This window comes from Ochotona curzoniae, unplaced genomic scaffold, assembly GCF_017591425.1.
Source record: "Ochotona curzoniae isolate NIBS_2020 unplaced genomic scaffold, NIBS_Ocur_1.0 scaffold_2587, whole genome shotgun sequence".
Classification (NCBI taxonomy): Eukaryota; Metazoa; Chordata; class Mammalia; order Lagomorpha; family Ochotonidae; genus Ochotona; species Ochotona curzoniae.
The window spans coordinates 31,981-48,569 of record NW_024467096.1 but is presented as its reverse complement, the minus strand read 5'-3'; the positions used below and the strand labels follow the sequence as shown (position 1 = coordinate 48,569).

General features: G+C 47.7%; 1 protein-coding gene across 2 annotated transcripts; it reads right to left on the bottom strand.

The window, feature by feature from the left end:
* Positions 1-7,577: 7,577 nt before the first annotated feature.
* Positions 7,578-14,105, bottom strand: ADPRH (ADP-ribosylarginine hydrolase). 2 transcript variants are annotated; one of them, XM_041002978.1, is made up of 4 exons: positions 13,836-14,105; positions 11,130-11,462; positions 9,962-10,322; positions 7,578-9,121 (listed from the first exon to the last, which is right to left on the bottom strand). In XM_041002978.1, exons 2-4 carry the CDS (start codon positions 11,440-11,442, stop codon positions 8,707-8,709), a joined length of 1,089 nt encoding a protein of 362 aa, XP_040858912.1. In that variant the 5' UTR covers positions 11,443-11,462; positions 13,836-14,105; the 3' UTR covers positions 7,578-8,706. The 2 variants fall into 2 exon arrangements, with proteins under 2 accessions (XP_040858912.1, XP_040858911.1); XM_041002977.1 differs by lacking the exon at positions 13,836-14,105 and having other exon boundaries at positions 11,130-12,006.
* Between the last annotated feature and the right edge of the window lie 2,484 nt (positions 14,106-16,589).

Genomic DNA, 16,589 nt, shown 5'->3' with positions numbered 1-16,589 from the left:
CAAAGTAAGAGAGGGATCTCATTCACTGATTTACTCCCCAAACAGTTGCAAGATCTGGGTCTTGGGCCAAGTTGAGACCTGAAGCAGAACTTCATCTAGTCTCCTAGGTGGGTGGCGGAAATTTAAGTACTTGAGCCATCATTCACTGCTAGGTGAATTAGCAAAGAGCTGGGACTTGAACCAGCACTTCGATGTAGGATGTGGCTTAACCCACTACGTCAAAATCCCTGCCCTGAAGGTTTGTACTCAGAAAACACAACCATCCCTGTCCCTGGGCTGACAAGTGCTGCGAGTTCTGTGTCCTCACCTGGTGGTACAGGAAAGGAAGCAGGGTTTTCCACATCTGTCAGAATAACAGGAAACACTGATTTGCAGCATGGTCCTCTGTTAACCAGTACAAACTTTTCTCCACTGTTCCATAGATTAGGAAAAAAACAAAGGAGCTTGACCCTGTCAATAACTTCATTCCATTTTGCTCACGTTCTTTGGGTGTTACAGAGGTGAACAGCCAGGGCATCTAAGCTCAGAGACCCTGAGACAATCACCTGGATCACACCAAGACCCCAGAAGGTGAAGTAAGACCCACGGCAAGTGGAGGCACATGCAACCATACAGAATGCAGGAATGCAAAGAGAAAAGTTTACGTCAGGCCCAAGCATCTAGAGTGGTCTCCTTGGTGACCTTGAGGCAGAGTTAGGACAAAGGAAAAGGAGGCTGAATGAGGAGAGGGGAGTGCTGGGAGGTGAGTGAACCACATGCTGCCCATTGCACAGTTAATAGCTCTGATCCCTCCCCCCTACCCCAGCCTCCGAGTGTGGATCCCGGACCCACAGCCAGCTTTGCTCTTGGCTCCACCCCTTTGTCATGAGGTGGAAGAGAACAGGCTTACTACTGTCACCATCTTACACCACTTTGATTATGTCTAAGGTTTCCGAATACAGCTAACAATTAGAAAATGGTAGATTGTGCAAATAAAAATGGCTTCGGAGGTGTGATATTGTAATACGTAGTAATTCTCTCTTATTTGTAAATTTGCCTTCCATGTTTTCAGTTACCCATGACCAACTGTGATCTTAAAACGCTAAATAGCCTAATCACTAAATCCTCACCTTGCATGCACTGGCATGCCATATGGATGCTGGCTTGTGTCCCAGCTGCCCCACTTCCCATCCAGCTCCCTGTTTGTAGCCTGGGAAAGCAGTTGAGGATAGCCCAAAGCCTTGGGACGCTGCACCCGCACAGGAGACCCGGAAGAAGCTCCTAGTTCCTGGCTTCAGACTGGCTCAGCTCTGGTCATTGCGGCCACTTGGGGAGTGAACCAACCGATGGAAGATCTTTCTCTCTTTTTTTCTAGTTATAAATTTTTAGTTTTTATTTTATTTTAAGATTAATTATTTATTTTTACCACAAAGTCAGATATATACAGAGAGGAGGAGAAACAGAGAGAAAGATCTTCCATCCGATGATTCACTTTCCAAGTGGCTGCAAAAGCCAGCGCTGCACTGATCCGAAGTCAGGAGCCCAGATCCTCTTTCGGCTCTTCATTGTGGGAGCAGGGTCCCAAGGTCTTGGGCCTTCCTTGACTGCTTTCCCAGGCCACAAGCAGGGAACTGGATACAAAGCAGGACTGGTGCCCATATGGAATCCCGGCACATTCAAGGCAAAGACTTTAGCTACTAGGCCACAGCGCTGGGCCCCTAAATTTTATTTTTTAATAATGATTGCATGGTTGATCTGGGTGGAAGGATCAAGGTTTAGGGAAAATTGATTAAACTCACTGCTTCCAAATATGTTATTTCTTCTTTTTGTTCCTGAGGGAAGGGGTGAGACAAAGAGGGAAACCACTCATGACTTTCTATATGTCCCAGTACCCAGAGATGAGGAGCCACCGCCTCATATTAACCCAGAGTCTCAATGTGTGCATGTTCCGGGCTTCTGTCCAAGTGGTTTGGATAGTTCTGAAATCTTTCTCTCTGTTTCTCCTCCTCTCTGTATATCTGACTTTCCAATAAAAATAAGTAAATCTTTTTAAAAAAAGTATGTATTTGGTCTCTGTCACAAGTTCCTAATTGAGACTTTCTAGAGTTCTTGTAGATACTATGCTACAACTTTCTGTTCTAAAATGGTTGATCTTTAACCCCAGTTACTAACAGAGTTCAAAGATTTTCTGAATCATTTTTTGTTCTTATGAAGTGACTCTTGGTGGTTCCTGAATGGCCTAAGGATGGGTACTGGTTGAAACAGGAATCAATCATGTGTTTAGAGGATTGGAACTTCCATCTGCTAACATCTGACCTCCACTTGACAAGAGGGGCTGAAGTTGAGTCAGTCAAGAAATCATATCTACACCACGCTTTCAGCAACTCTAGAGGATAGTGTTTAGAGCACTTCCAATTCTGAATGCACAGAGGTTCCTTGAAGGCAGCCCCTGGAGTGGGCACGGAAACTCTGTACCCCTCACTCCCTTCCCTATGCATCTCTTCCATCTAGCTGTCTATCTGTAGTCTTTACATCTTTTACACAGTCTTTTAAAGATTTATTTATTTTTATTAGAAAGGCAGATTTTTTTCAGAGAAGGTCTTCCATCTACTGGTTCACTTCCCAAGTGGTCACAGTGGCTAGAGCTGAGCCAATCTGAACCGAGGAGCCAGGAGTTTCTTCTAGGTCTCCCACATGCATGAAGGGTCCCAAGGTTTTGAGCCACCCTCCACTGCTTTCCCAGGCCATAAGCAGGGAGCTGGATGGGAAGTAGAACAGCTGGGACATAAACGAAGGTCCATATGGGATGCCAGTGCTTGTAGGGGAGGATTAGCCAACTAAGCCATTATACCAGGTCCAACATTCTTTGTTTTAAACAAGTGAGTCTAAGTGTTTCTTTGAATTCTGCAAGCTGCTTTAGCAAATCCATTAACCTAAGATGAGTTTATGAGAAGAATCCTGATTATAACCACTTGGTCATCAGGATGGGTCACACCTGTGACCTGCCTCTGAAGCAAAGGTAATTTTGTGGGATGGAGCCCTCCTGGGATCTAGCACCATAGGTAGATTCTATTAGAAATGAACTGAATTTGAGGTATGAACATTATTGGAATCAAAATGGAGTCTCCTGGAGCAACCTTAACAAACAAATAACATCAGTAAGTTGCAAAGGCTGGGGTCTCCTTGAGCTGTAGGCAACTGCCTAGGTTGCTTTATACATAGGCAAGTGTTACAATGCTGGGAGAGAAGCAGTCAATAGCTGGCAGGCACTCTGGGCCTGGTTAATAACAAATCTGTGTTAACCATACTACTGTGCCAGCACAGTTGCCTATTATATACTATTTTTTAATGATTTATTAATTTTAAAGATTTATTCATTTTATTGGAAAGGCAGATTTACAAAGAGAAGGAGAGAGAAAGAAAAAACTTCCATCCACTGGTTCACTCCCCAAGCAGCCACATGGCCAGAGCTGAGCCAATCCAAAGTCAGAAGCCAGGAGCTTCTTCCAGGTCTCCCACATGGGTACAGGGTCCCAAGGCTGTGGGCTGCCTTGACTGCTTTCCCAGGTCACAAGCTGGATGGGAAGTGCGGCAGCTGGAATATGAACTGGCACCCATATGGGATTCCAGCGAATGCAAAGTGAGGATTTTAGTCACTAGGCTACCATACTAGGCCTTATTCTATTCTATTCTATATGTATAATAAATATATATGTTTTATACATATATGAAAGAGAGGAGATTGGCTAGGACACCCCACCACGGCCCCCAGAAACACCAGCCACACTGTGTGCTGCTGCATGGTGAGAGAGATTCTCCAGCTGCAGATGCTTGTGGAAGAGTTCTAGGGATGTGTTGGAGTGGGGACCACTGTGGGCATGACTGACAGGTGAGAGGTGACTTCCGGTGGCTTCCACAGACCAGGTCACTATACTTGCAAATAAGCCAGAGAGCTGAGACAAAGTGGTTTGGGGTGTGGGGGGAAACAGAAGGCATGTCTGGGTCAAGTCAAGACATCTACCCACGTGGGAGACCTGGGTTGGGCTGATTAGCATCTCCCACTGCCTACCAGTGCACACAAAAGCTGGGGCTGAAAGGCATGACTGACTGGGCTAGGCCACAGTACGCACTTGTTAGAGCAGGGGTGGGCCATGACAGGTTAGGTAGGCTTCAGCGCCCACAGGAACATGAGGGAACTGGATTTGAGGGAAGATTCTATAGGGAATTTCTAGGCTCGCTTCTGTGGGACTGTAGCACCTACAATTCGCACAAAAGCTGGACATGGTGACTGGCTGAGCCAGGCTGGACCCTGGAACTTACTGACACTCAGGGGAGCCAGGGCAGGGATGAGGCTGGGCTGGGGCAGGCTGTGACACCTGCTGGCACATGCAAAGGCTGGGACTAATGCCAAGCAGCACCATGGCACCCACTGGCATGTGTGAAATTTGGGGCTGGAAGCAGATCTGGTAGGGGAACTTGGGAAACTCCCTTGCTAAGCTGCAGCTTCTGCTGAGGAACATGAGAGATGGAGCTGGGACCAGGTAGAACCAGACAAGACTGCAGCACTTGCTTGGGGGCAGGCTGGGATGGGCAAGGCATCAGCACCCACTGGCACATGTAAAAGTCAAGACATGTTCAAGAGCATGTGCAGGGGCCAGAGTGAGTGCAGGTTTGCCATGGTAGGCTGCAGCATCAGCTGGCAAGTGTTACAGTACCCCCATTGCAAGCACAAGATCTGTGGCTGGGAAAGGGCCTGGTGGGCAAACTAGGGGCACTCCCCTGCCAGGTTGTAGCTACTACTGGTGAGCACAAGAGCAAGGGCTAAGGGCAGGCCAGGCTGGGAAAGGCAACAGAATCCACCAGCATATATGTGGACCAGATTTGGTTGAACTAAGCTATAGTACCCATGGATGTATGCAAGAGCAGGATGGGTTGTAGGCCTGGCTGAGTTAACCTGCAACACATGCCAGCAGGTACAAAAACCAGGGCTGGTCACAGCTACTGGGGGTCACTTCTACTACGCTGTGGCATCTGTTGGTGTGGGTGAGAACCAGGCCTATCGTGGGCTGGGCAAGGGTAGGTTTGCATGAGAGTTGGGTTAGGGGTAGAAAAGAGCAAGCAGTACATCTGCCAGTATGAATGCTGGCTAGTGTGCCAGACCACACCTGACCCTGCACTGGCTGGTGTATACAAGAGTCAAATCTGAGGTCACCCATGGTGAGGTTTTCTGGGGACTCTCCAATTAGATTGATGGACTCAAAACCTGGTCTCAGGAAAAATCACAAGATATGTGGTACAAGGCCTGGTGCAGTTGTCTAGTGGTTAAAGTCCTTGCCTTGCACATGCCAGGATCCCATATGGCTGCGCTTTCTGATCCAGATGCTCCACTTCCACAAGCTCTCTGCTTGTGGCCTGGGGAAGCAGTCAAAGGCAGCCCAAAGCCTTGGGACCCTGTACCTGTGTGAGAGATTCAGAGGAAGCTCCTGGCTTTGGATCAGCTCAGCTCTGGCCATTGTGGCTCCCTGGGGAGTGAACCAGTGGACAGAATATCTTCCTTTTCATGTCTCCTTCTCTTTGTATATCTGCCTATCCAATAAAAATAATAAATTAAATATATATGTGTATATACATACATAGGCCAACCTTGGCATGTATGTGTCAGCCTCCTGAGTGGATTATGCCTGTGCAATGGACAGCAAGCCAGATGCACACAGGGGACATGACAGCGAGTTCATCTGGGTCATCAGAGAACATTGAGTGCTTTGTGAGAGAACGGAAAACAGGTTGGATAACTCTCCCAGCCAGGCTTTGCAATAAGTGTCTGGGTCTGTGGATGCACTAAGGTGGACTTGATGAGCCAATAGAGCTTGGAAAGATTTTTCTCAAAGCTGGTCACGACCACTGAAGCAACACCCTCAGAACATTCTCCCCCATTTCAGAACCTCTTAGGCATCATCAAATGAACATCCCCCATTTCTGGGTGCTGACAGCAAAGAGCAGTCCTCTACCTTTTCTCCTTTATGGAGACAGGAGGGAGGGAGAGAGAGAGAGAGAGAGAGAGACAGAACTAAAACATTTGTCCTGCCCACCTTCCTTATGCCATGACCCTCCCCACCCCAGTCAGAGGCTCACATGGATATGCATTCCTCTCTCAACTGTAAAACAGTATCAAAAATTGAAATTTAGAAACTTTAAAAAGAAACAGTGCCTGATGGTAACTATTTCAAATGACTGCCAGACTCACCAACTTACCAGAGGCTACTGCAACCTTACTAAGAAGTGCTGCTGTATCAACACCTGCGCCACAACTGCCTGCTCACCCCTGGACTATTAGCTTGTCTAATATGTGGTCAAAGATTGTTAGGCAAAATATCTCGTAAATTTTTCTTGGTATTGCCTTTAGAAATTTTCCCTTGCTTCAGTCTCTTTAATAAAATCAGAGTTAATATGGCAAGTCTATTCTCACAGCAGTGTCCTGCTCTTCCATTGCTTTTCCAGATAAAGCTTGATTTTTTTTTTTTTTGGAAATGCAGAGTTAAAGAGAGAGAGAAAGAGAAACAGAGAGAGCTCTTCTAACCACTGGTTCACTCCCCACATGGCCACAATGGCTGGTGTTGAGCCAGTCCAAAGCCAGGAGCTTCTTTCCCAGGTAGGTGCAGGGGCCCAAGGACTTGGACCATTTTCCAATGATTTCCCAGGTCACCACCAGGAATCAGAAGTGGAGCAACTGGTTGAATTTGTACCAATGAGGGATGCCAGTGCCACAAGCAGAGGCATAACATGGTATGCCATGGTGCCAGCACCTTAAGGCTTGATACACACACACACACACACACACACACACACACACACACACACACACACAGCATTTATATACACAAAAACAGAGAAAAACATAGTTGCACAGAAATGGGGGATTCGGGGGGATAGAGCTGGGCCAGTACAAAGCTAGAAACTGGCAACTTCTGGGTTTTCCGCATGAATGTAAGGCCCTTCAGTCACCTTCAGCTGTTTTCCCAGGTACATTTAGCAGGAAGATGGATAGAAAGTGGAACAGCAAAGACTTGAACTGGCACCCATATAAAACAGCATTGTAGGTGATTGCTTTACCTGCTATGCTGCTGACCTCAAAGCCTCATTTTAATCTTAATGTTTCTTCTGATTGACAGAGGACACAGATTTGCTAGATGTGTGAGAAATAACCCACACGTATCTGGAGTCAGGAGTGTGTTGAGTAGGGCATAAGGAAACAAGAACATTTTGGTGTGGTTTTCCTATTTTTATAAAGACAAATGGTCCTTATTTGAAGTCCACTTCCATCTGTGCGAGTGTGGTCAGACAACATCTGTCAGCATTGTTGTGAACAGTCTGACCCATGCAACACTCTTCCTCCATCCCCAGGTCAAACAAGCCTCACATACTCCACAGATGCCACTCTTGCCAAGCCCCAGATGCCAAAGAAGACAAAGCTGAAGGGTCAGGCTGTCCCCAGCCCCACTCCGAATGACCTGAACCAAAGCCCAGGCAGCCATTCCTTGAGGAGGTAGACCTGAGGAGGCTGGTTGGACTGAAAACTCATCTGAATTCCCATTCCTTTCCTCCAACACCCCAGCTCTGTGGCTGATTACAAATGACTTAAGTTTATTTATTCTGGAGTGGAGGAGAATCAAGAATAAACTGAGGATGGCAGAGTTGGAGAAGTTTGCAGGGTAGATAACAGTCAATGCTTAGTTTGTTAAGTCTAAAAACAAGTGTTAGTAAGACATCTAGACAACAGCCAGCAATCTTAGGTAACAAAGAAAGTAAATGAGGTACAATACATGGCAGATAGGTCATCAATATAATGTCACATGTGAGCTACTGCTTTTCAGTATGTGTGTGCGTATATATATGAATAACTTCATAAATATAACAAATCCATACTATGAACAGACCGTTTTTATTGATTAATATACACATAATTAAGTTTATCTCTTTCCTTTATTCATTTTCATCCTCCTGCCTCACCCTACACACACGCACACTCATACACACACTTACTTGTAATACTTGTAAAGTAGCATGGTTAAAGAATGAGAAATCAGCAAAGCAAATATTCAGTGCAAGAAGGTCAAAGAGGTGAGAAAAGTCAAGTGCAGCAGGAAGTAGAACAGTGTGCGCATGCAGTCAGCCCCAGTTCTGCTTGCTCTTCAGATAGGACAAGTCTGAGGGCTATCTTAGCCAAGGACCCACACGGACTCATGGCCACTGTGGGAACCTGCTCCTTGACACACCCAGGATAGTATCCCTTCCCCTCCCAGTGTCACTTCCCTATTCTTCTGTCAGCATTTCTTGGAATCACCTCCAAGTAAACTGCTTACACTCACACCCTTGCTCTGGAGTTCCTTTGGCATGCAGGAGACCCAATTTGAGTCAAACATAGCGAGTGATGAGATGATACCCATGAAGACTTGAGTAAGAGGACAGGAGCTCTCTAGCTTGGGAGATGCTGACCCCATCAACTGCGATAGAAGACTCGTCATTAGAACGGGACGGAGAGATTCAGGGAGAACAGGATGAGCCAGATGATGAGACTGAGCTTAAGGTGCTTAAGAGACTTGTGCAAGCAAAGCAAAACTCTGGGAGTACAAGGTTGAGACTTTGGAGAAAAGTGAAAAGAAATTGAGCAGAAAAAAAGGTCAACATGAAAAATAAAATAAAATTTCCAAAAATGAGTATCGCATTTCCCTAAAGGGTAACTCCAGAGTCTTCCTCCGACCCAAGAGAATATAAAGCCCTTGCTGTCTCCTCCAGCCTGTCTCTGTATTCCAGCTTCTCATAGTTGGAGGGACTCACTCCTTTAAAACCATGCATAACTCCCCACCAGCAGCCAGCGATGGCAGCTGTGGAATCGCTGTCTCCGCCATGGAAAAAGGCTCTATGGGCAAGTTCCTTCCAGGAGTCTCCCGCAGCCAGGATAGCATCATAGGCGATCATGGGGGCGTCGTGGCCACTGCTGCCACCCCAGCCAGAGTAACTCAGGGAGGTGTAGAACTGGTCCCTCTGCTTCACGCTGAAGGGCTCAGGGAAGCTGGGGTCTGCTTTGCCATCCAAAATCCCTCTAAGCTTCAAGTATTTTTCCCATTGATTTTGGAAGTAGGACCTGTGAGTGAGAAGGAAAAAAAAAATCTATAGTCAATTGAAAAAGTCAAAAGTTATTACAAAAAAAAAAAAAATAACACGTGGGTGTGTGAACAGAGAAAACAGAAATTCCAAGGTGAGATCAGCTTCTTGTGCTTTCATCATAGACAATATATAGGTCAAAATGAGCCCCTGTTAAGTGCCTGTAATTCAATACATTTTTGCTAAGGAACTACATAAAACAAGACATGAACCCTATTGCTAAGAAAAACATCTATATCAAGGCTAAGGAGCATGAAATAAAGTTCTATTTTCCTAGCTTGAGTGTCATGTCAGGTATCATGTTACCACTGGGAACTTGAAGACATCATGACCACAAGTGCCAGCACAAAGTCTCTGGATCCTTTCATTCTGAGAATGTGACGCGAACTAACAAAGAGGAGATGCAGCTGGTCCATTTACTAATAAGCGAGGAGGGAAATCGAGCTCACTGAAATTCTAAACTGGGAGTTAAAAATATTACTTGGTGTTTCAGGCCACCACTGAACAAATAATTTTCAGCAAAGTGGGAAATCAGCAAGACATCTCACCTCAGCATATCCAATGTCCACAAAACCAAGGAAACTGGAGCACGGAAGAATCCCTACATGAGAGATAGGCACTGCAGCTATAATGCCCAAGGAGTGCTTCCCTGAACTACTTTGGGGCAACCACTGCTGGGAGGAAATGTGGCATCCAGGCAGGTGGGCCGGGAGGGTACTGGGGGCAAGATTCATGGTGGCTGTTGTCACCTTCCAGTGCTACCATGCACTCGCATCAGATTCTGCCATGTTCCAGCAAGAGCATGCACCTAAAGACTCACCAATGTTGAAGATTCTCCTCCACAAAGTAGCCAGACTGGACAATGTACTTTTTAGCTTGTGGCAGCACCTCCATCAGTCCTTTACCCCACTGCCGGGGTGGCTTGCCATTCACAGCATAGCTTGTAAAAAGGGCAGACACAAGGGCCCCCAGGTAGCCGGTTGGATGGTGGTGGGTCATTCGGCCACTCTCAATGCTCACTTGGATCAGTGCATCCAGCTGACTGTGGTGAGGGAACCTGAGCCCAATGCACATGGCCCGCATGGCAGCCCCACAGCCACCTTCATGGCTATTGAAGGGAATCCTCCAGCCATTGGCCTCGGCTGGCTTCAGCCGCCTGGCATTCTGCATTGAGGCAGCACCTAGGGAAGAAGAAGGAGGGCGTGGCAGTTGACATAGCCAAAGCAAGAAGCAAGAACTGAACTTTCTCCAAATGTATTTGATGATGAAGGACAGATGATAATGGCTTTGCATTCCAAACCCAAACATGACAATGTGCCTTATTTATAAATGGCCTGTAGCACTATCATGGGAATGATAAGAGAAGTACTCATGTAAAGAGCCTTGGAATCTCCCCCATGTTTTACTGAGACACAGAGTGACTCAGAAAGCTAGCTATAACATTAGTATTTTTTGTTAGTGAGCAAGGCAATGCTTAGAGCACAGTATTTTTAATGACAGTAGGTTTATAACACAGAAGTTCTTTCACTTGACGCACAATACTTTTCTTTAGTAACTATTCATCTACATAATTTAGAACATTGCAACACTGTCCTCATATTTAAGAAAATCATGGAACCCTTAGGTTTCTTCTGTTTTTAGTGCAACTTCCAACTTTATGGTATGCTTGATACTTAAACTTCCACTGGGGGCAGGTTAATTCCAGCTCACAATCCCAGCTTCCTGTTAAGTCACACTGGAGAGGTAGCAGGTAATGGCTCCTGTAGCTGGGCCCTTGCCAACCACAAGGGAGTCCTGGACTGACTTCGCCTGAGCCAGCCCTTGCACTTGCAAGTATTTGGGAAGTGAAGCCACAGATGGGAGATTTCTCTCCACCTCTGTCTGCCTTTAAAGTAAATTAAAATAAATACTTTCTTCAAGAATCTCCAGCAGCATTCTTGATTATTTTCCCAGATCTGCCTTTCTCTCCACCCTCTGGGTGTGCTTACCAGCTGCTCTGCCATCCATGTCTTTCATGCAGTCTTGGTAATGCCTTGCAAGGTATGAATACAGTTGAGCCAACTTTGGAGCCTTCCCGGCCTCCACGAGGGCTTCTGCCGTGGCCAAGTGCATCACCGTGTCATCGCTGACTTTCCATCTTCCCACGTCTATTACTTCCAAGCCGCCCAGCTGGGCCAGCTGCTGGTGAATCTTCTCCCCATCCTGGAGGAACTCCCACTTCCCATTGAAGTACCCCAGGGCATCTCCAGCCCCACTCAGTACCATGGCAGCCACATACCTCTCTATCAGTCCTGCACACATGCTGGGCCCTGCAGTGCTGTCTTTAGGGGACAAGTAAGACACAGGAAGGAGGAGGAATAGAAAGATAAATATGAAAAAATTGATTACCCCCATCCACACGTTATGGAGTACTCACTCCTTGCAGGCAGCAGATGAAGTACATCTCATTTAAGCTTCATAACGATCCTTGAGGAGTATATTAACCCATCTGACAGGTGCTTTAATCAAGGGTTATGGCAATAAGGCAATTTCAGAAATCAGTGACTCTTCTTGGGTGAGTGGCAAGGCTGAGATTCCAGTGTAGATCCGTGTGACTCATGAGTGGCTAGCTCATGAAACTGCAAATCACAGCTGAGGCCCCTTTCTTCCACCACAGGGGTGCCTTGGCGGCCTTGGGGAGGGGATGTAGGGAGGGGAAGTGGGGAGGGGTGGATTCAGGCTGTGGCCAGTGGAGCAGAACAGGCCTGGTAATTCCTGCATATGTTTGGGTCCCAGGATCTGCATAAAACAAGACATGTGCTGGTTAGCACATGAATCAGTGTTGGTGTTGGCCAGGTCAGGCAAGACTGCTCCACTTGCTAGCAAGTGTTGGTCAGCAAATTGGTCAGCTAGCGAATTGGTCAGCAAGGTGGGAGGGGAGCTGGGCAGGACTGGGCAAAACCTTAGCACCCTGGCATGTGCAAAAGCCAGGATGGGTGCAGGTCACACAGGGCTAGGCTATCATACCTGCCAGTTTGCATGAAAGCCAGGAATGGGGCAGACTGGGTAGGGCTGGGCTACAACACCCACCAGAGAGAGTTGTACAGTACTGGGGGTTGGCTGGGCCAGGCCAGGCTGCAGGATCTGATGGCAAAGAGGATGGGCTATGCCAAAGGGGTTAGGATATGTGTCAGAGCAACCACCAGCACACCCAAGATCTGTGGTTAGGAGCAGATGACTTGTGGTTCCTACTAGTGAGCACAAGAGTCAAAATCAGGGTGGCAAACTGGGCTGGACATGGCTGCAGTATGCCTTGGCATGGGTGTAGACTGAGTCTGGGGTGTGCCAGAATGGATTGGGCTCCAGCACCCACTAGTACTCACAAGAGCCAAGGTGAGTGTAGGACAGGTTGGCTAAATCTCAACAACCTGCTGAACCATACAAGACCTGAGTCTGGGGATGGACCAGGGTGGCTGGGCTGTAGCACCCAACAATAAGAGCTGGAATGGGTATGAGCTGCTCAGGCAAGGCCGTTGTACTTGCCAGGACATGTCAGGCTGGGCCAAGCACCCACCAGTGTGTACAAGATCTGTCACTGGGAGGAGACCCAACTGAGGAGCTTAGGGAGTTGAGCATAAGAATCAAGACTGGAAGCAGCCCAGACCAGGACAGGTTATAGTAGCTGAGAGCATACATGGTCTGTGGGCAGGCTAGGCTGGGCAAGTTCACCCACTGGCATATATGAGAACCAGGAGAGGGTTCAAGACAGGTCGGATTGGGCCACAACACAAGTCAGTTCACTTTAGGGCTGGGACTGGAGGCTGGCTGGGCTAGACTAGGCTGCAGTACCCACCAGCATGAGCTGGAATTAGGGGCAGGTCAAGCCAGGCTGGGTTACCGCACCTGCCGATAAATGCCAAGGTGAGGTGGGCCATGCCAGACTGGGCTGCAACACGCACCAGCAAACATGAGACCCAGGAGTGGGGAGTAAACCTGGTAGGGGGGCAGAGAGGACTCCCATGCTGGGCTACTGCTCCCACTGGTGAGCATGAGAACTGGGACTGGAGGTAGAGCAGGCTAGCCAGGACAACATCCATTGGCCTGGATGTGAGCTGTGTTAGGAGAGCCAGACTGGGCTAAGCAACCATATCCACTGGGGTATGCACGAGCGACAGCATACCCAAATGCATATGGAGGATATGTCAGTCAACTGGAGCCTGCAGAGGACATCTGGTACCACAGCAGAGGATGGAGGACAGAACAAATCGGACAACTCTCCCAGCCAAGCATTGACAGCAAGTTTCTGGGCGAATGGAGACTATAAAGTGGACTTTGTCAGCCAGTGGACCTTGGAAGGATTTCCTCACCCTTGGAGCAATGAAATAAACAGCATTTCAGAACAACCAAAACCACTTGAGCAGTATCCTTGGAGCATGCTGCACATCAGGGACCCTGGAATGACATTTGGTGGCCATCTGCCATTCCCAGGTGCCAGGGATGCTGGGTACAGCTTTTTCCTTTCTCTACCACGCACCTCCAACCACATACAGGAAGAAGAAAAAGAAAATTGTGGAGACAATGGTCATCCATTTTTCTCTGTTCCTCAATCTTTTCCATCCTAATCAGTGGTCCACATGGGTATGCATCCTTCTCAGCTACATAAACACCATAAAAATAAAATAAAAAAAAAAACCTGCAGATCAGATCAAGCTCACCTTTTTTATACTCTGGTTGAGATCTGGCCTTGGAAGTACAGGCTTTATTTAAGCAACAATACTGGCTGCTGGGACTCACATGAGCAACCCATCAGCGCCTTCCACATCTGTGAAATGGTAATGATAAAAACAGTTAACAGCCAAGTGAACTTATTGGGAGAAGTAAATGCATTAATTTACATGAAGCCCTTAGGGCTTGGCATCACTAATTTTTTTAAAGAGTTATTTCTTTTTCTTGGAAGAGCAGATTTACAGAGAAGAAGATAAAAAGAGAAAGATCTTCCGTCCACTGGTTCACACTCCAAGTGGCCATAAGGGCCAGAGGTGAGCCAATCCAACCCAGGAGCCAGGAATTTCTTCTGGGTCACCCACATGGGTGCAGGGTCCCAAGGCCTCGGGCCATCTTTCACTGCTTCCCCTGGCACAAGTAGGGAGCCAGGTGGGAAGTGGGTCAACACGGACACAAACCGGTGCCCATATGGGATCCCCAGTGCTGGCATGGATTTAACCACTAAGCCATAGTGTCTGTCCCAGCAACATTATATTTATTATTCAAAACCAAGTGGGAAAAATCTAAAATTTGAGTTTGATTTCAATGATCACCTTCTCTTTATAGAGTATCATGATCTTAGCTCATGTACCCACCATGAATTAGATCTGAGTCTAGCGCCGCCTGAACTCCATAGAGAATCAGGATGTCCACCTGCAGCTTTCCTATTAGATCAAGGGATGAGCTGCCACACACTGACATTTAGTTGTCTTTGGCGTTCCTGAAGCCTCAGCTTCCCGGATGTTAATCCTTCTAGCCCCTCTCCACTGTGCTATCCAGAATAGCCAGCAGGGTGGCTCAGGTCAGCGCCTCGTTCTAGTCCCCGCCCCCATACACCCCCAATAATGTTCTTATTCCTTAAACTCTTCTAAACACGTCACTTTCACACAACCAGACTAAACAACAGTGCTTCAAAAAGGTTCATGGAAAATGGACTCCCAAAGTGTTTAATTCAGTAACCCCCAAATTTCTGAAATCCCAGTTTGTGTGTTTGTTTGCTTGTTTGTTTAAATAACACTCATTTCCCATCAACTTCTTGACGACTGCATTCAACTCCAGGTCTGGGACAGCCCTCTGCTTGGAGGAGAGTATCAACATGCAACACGACACCATCTCCCCGCCCCCGCTCCCATCCCCCCCTCCCGACCCCGCCCGCCAGCCCTCGCACTGGAAAATCTGAACGGCTTTGCCACTTTCAAGATTCTGGGAAGCCTATAGGGAAGTGTTCCCCACCTACCCGCGGGGAGGGGAGAGCCGGGGTCCCGAGAGCAGAGGGTGGTACCTGGTTCCCGCGAGGACAACTGCGCGCTTGCCCGCCGTCCTGTGAACTTGGGCGCGCGCAGTCCCGGAAGACAGAGCCCTGCACGGCCCTCCTTTCGCGGTGGCCAAGTGCGCGTCCAGCTCTTTACGCTGGCCCTAGAGGGATTCCGGCCAGTGGCGCGACCTAGAAAGCGACTTCCGAATGCGGAGGAGGACCAAGACTATCACGCATCACCCAGGCTTCGGAGCGCCTGGCGGGGTGCTGTGTGGGGGGTGTGAACCAGCTGTCTGGGTAATTCCTGTGGGGTCCTGGGCCTTTGTCCATGGCCTTTCCTCCCAGCTTTCTTGGGAGCCGGAATGGGAGGCGGTGCCGAATAACGGAGACGCCTTTGCGGGGGTTTCCAGGCCCATCGCTGGGAAATGGAAAGTGATAATACCTACCTCTTAACTGCACTGAAGGATTACATTTGTTTGAACTCTATATGGCAGGAGTATAGGATTCTTTACATACTGATATGAGCACAGAAAAACTGGGATTGTTTGGGTTGAAATGATAGTGTTACTTATAAAGAGGATTACGGAATTACCGTCTACAGGTTTTCTCTGTGCCTCTCTGGCCTGAACTTTTTGAACATCGAGGTGTCCTTTATATGTAGTGAAATGGAATGTGCACACTGGGATGCCAGCACAACCCCCCTGCTTGCCATGTACCCAAGTCATCTGCCCCTAGTGGGAGCTGCTCAAGGAAAGCGTTTACTTGTGACAAGGAGGGCGATGGAAGACCCCTCAAGAAACCGCCACGGGCTAACCCAAGATGCCAGTGCTTTCATGGCAAGGGCTAGGGGCGTGTCCAGGGCAAAGTGGGAGAAGAGAAATCTCTTGCTTAAGTCTTTGTGCCTCCTCAACTCCTATGTGTTCAGACAGTAGCTATATCTATCTCCCTTGGGTGAAATATTTAGTATTATAAGGAGGAAAGTTCAGCATAGATAGAGGCCAATTATTTCTTGTCGCTTAACCTGTACCTTGTTTGTGATGTCTGCCTCACCCCCACACACAGACACACACACACACAATGTTGCCTGATGAGCTCTTTATAAAGGTTTATTTATTTTTTTTTTATTACAAAGTCAGATAGACAGAGAGGAGAGACAGAGAGAAAGATCTTCTGTCCAATGATTCACTCCCCAAGTGAGCGCAACAGCCGGTGCTGTGCTGATCCAAAGCCAGGATCCAGAAACTTCCTCCAGGTCTCCCTTGTGGGTGCAGAGTCCCAATGATTTGAGCCATCCTCGACTGCTTTCCCAGGTCACAAGCAGGGAGCTGGATGGGAAATGGAGCTGCTGGGATTAGAACAGGTGTCCATATGGGATCCTGGCGCATTCAAGGTGAAGACTTTAGACACTAGGCCTGCATGGGGCCCACCTGATGAGCTCTTTAGGAAAATG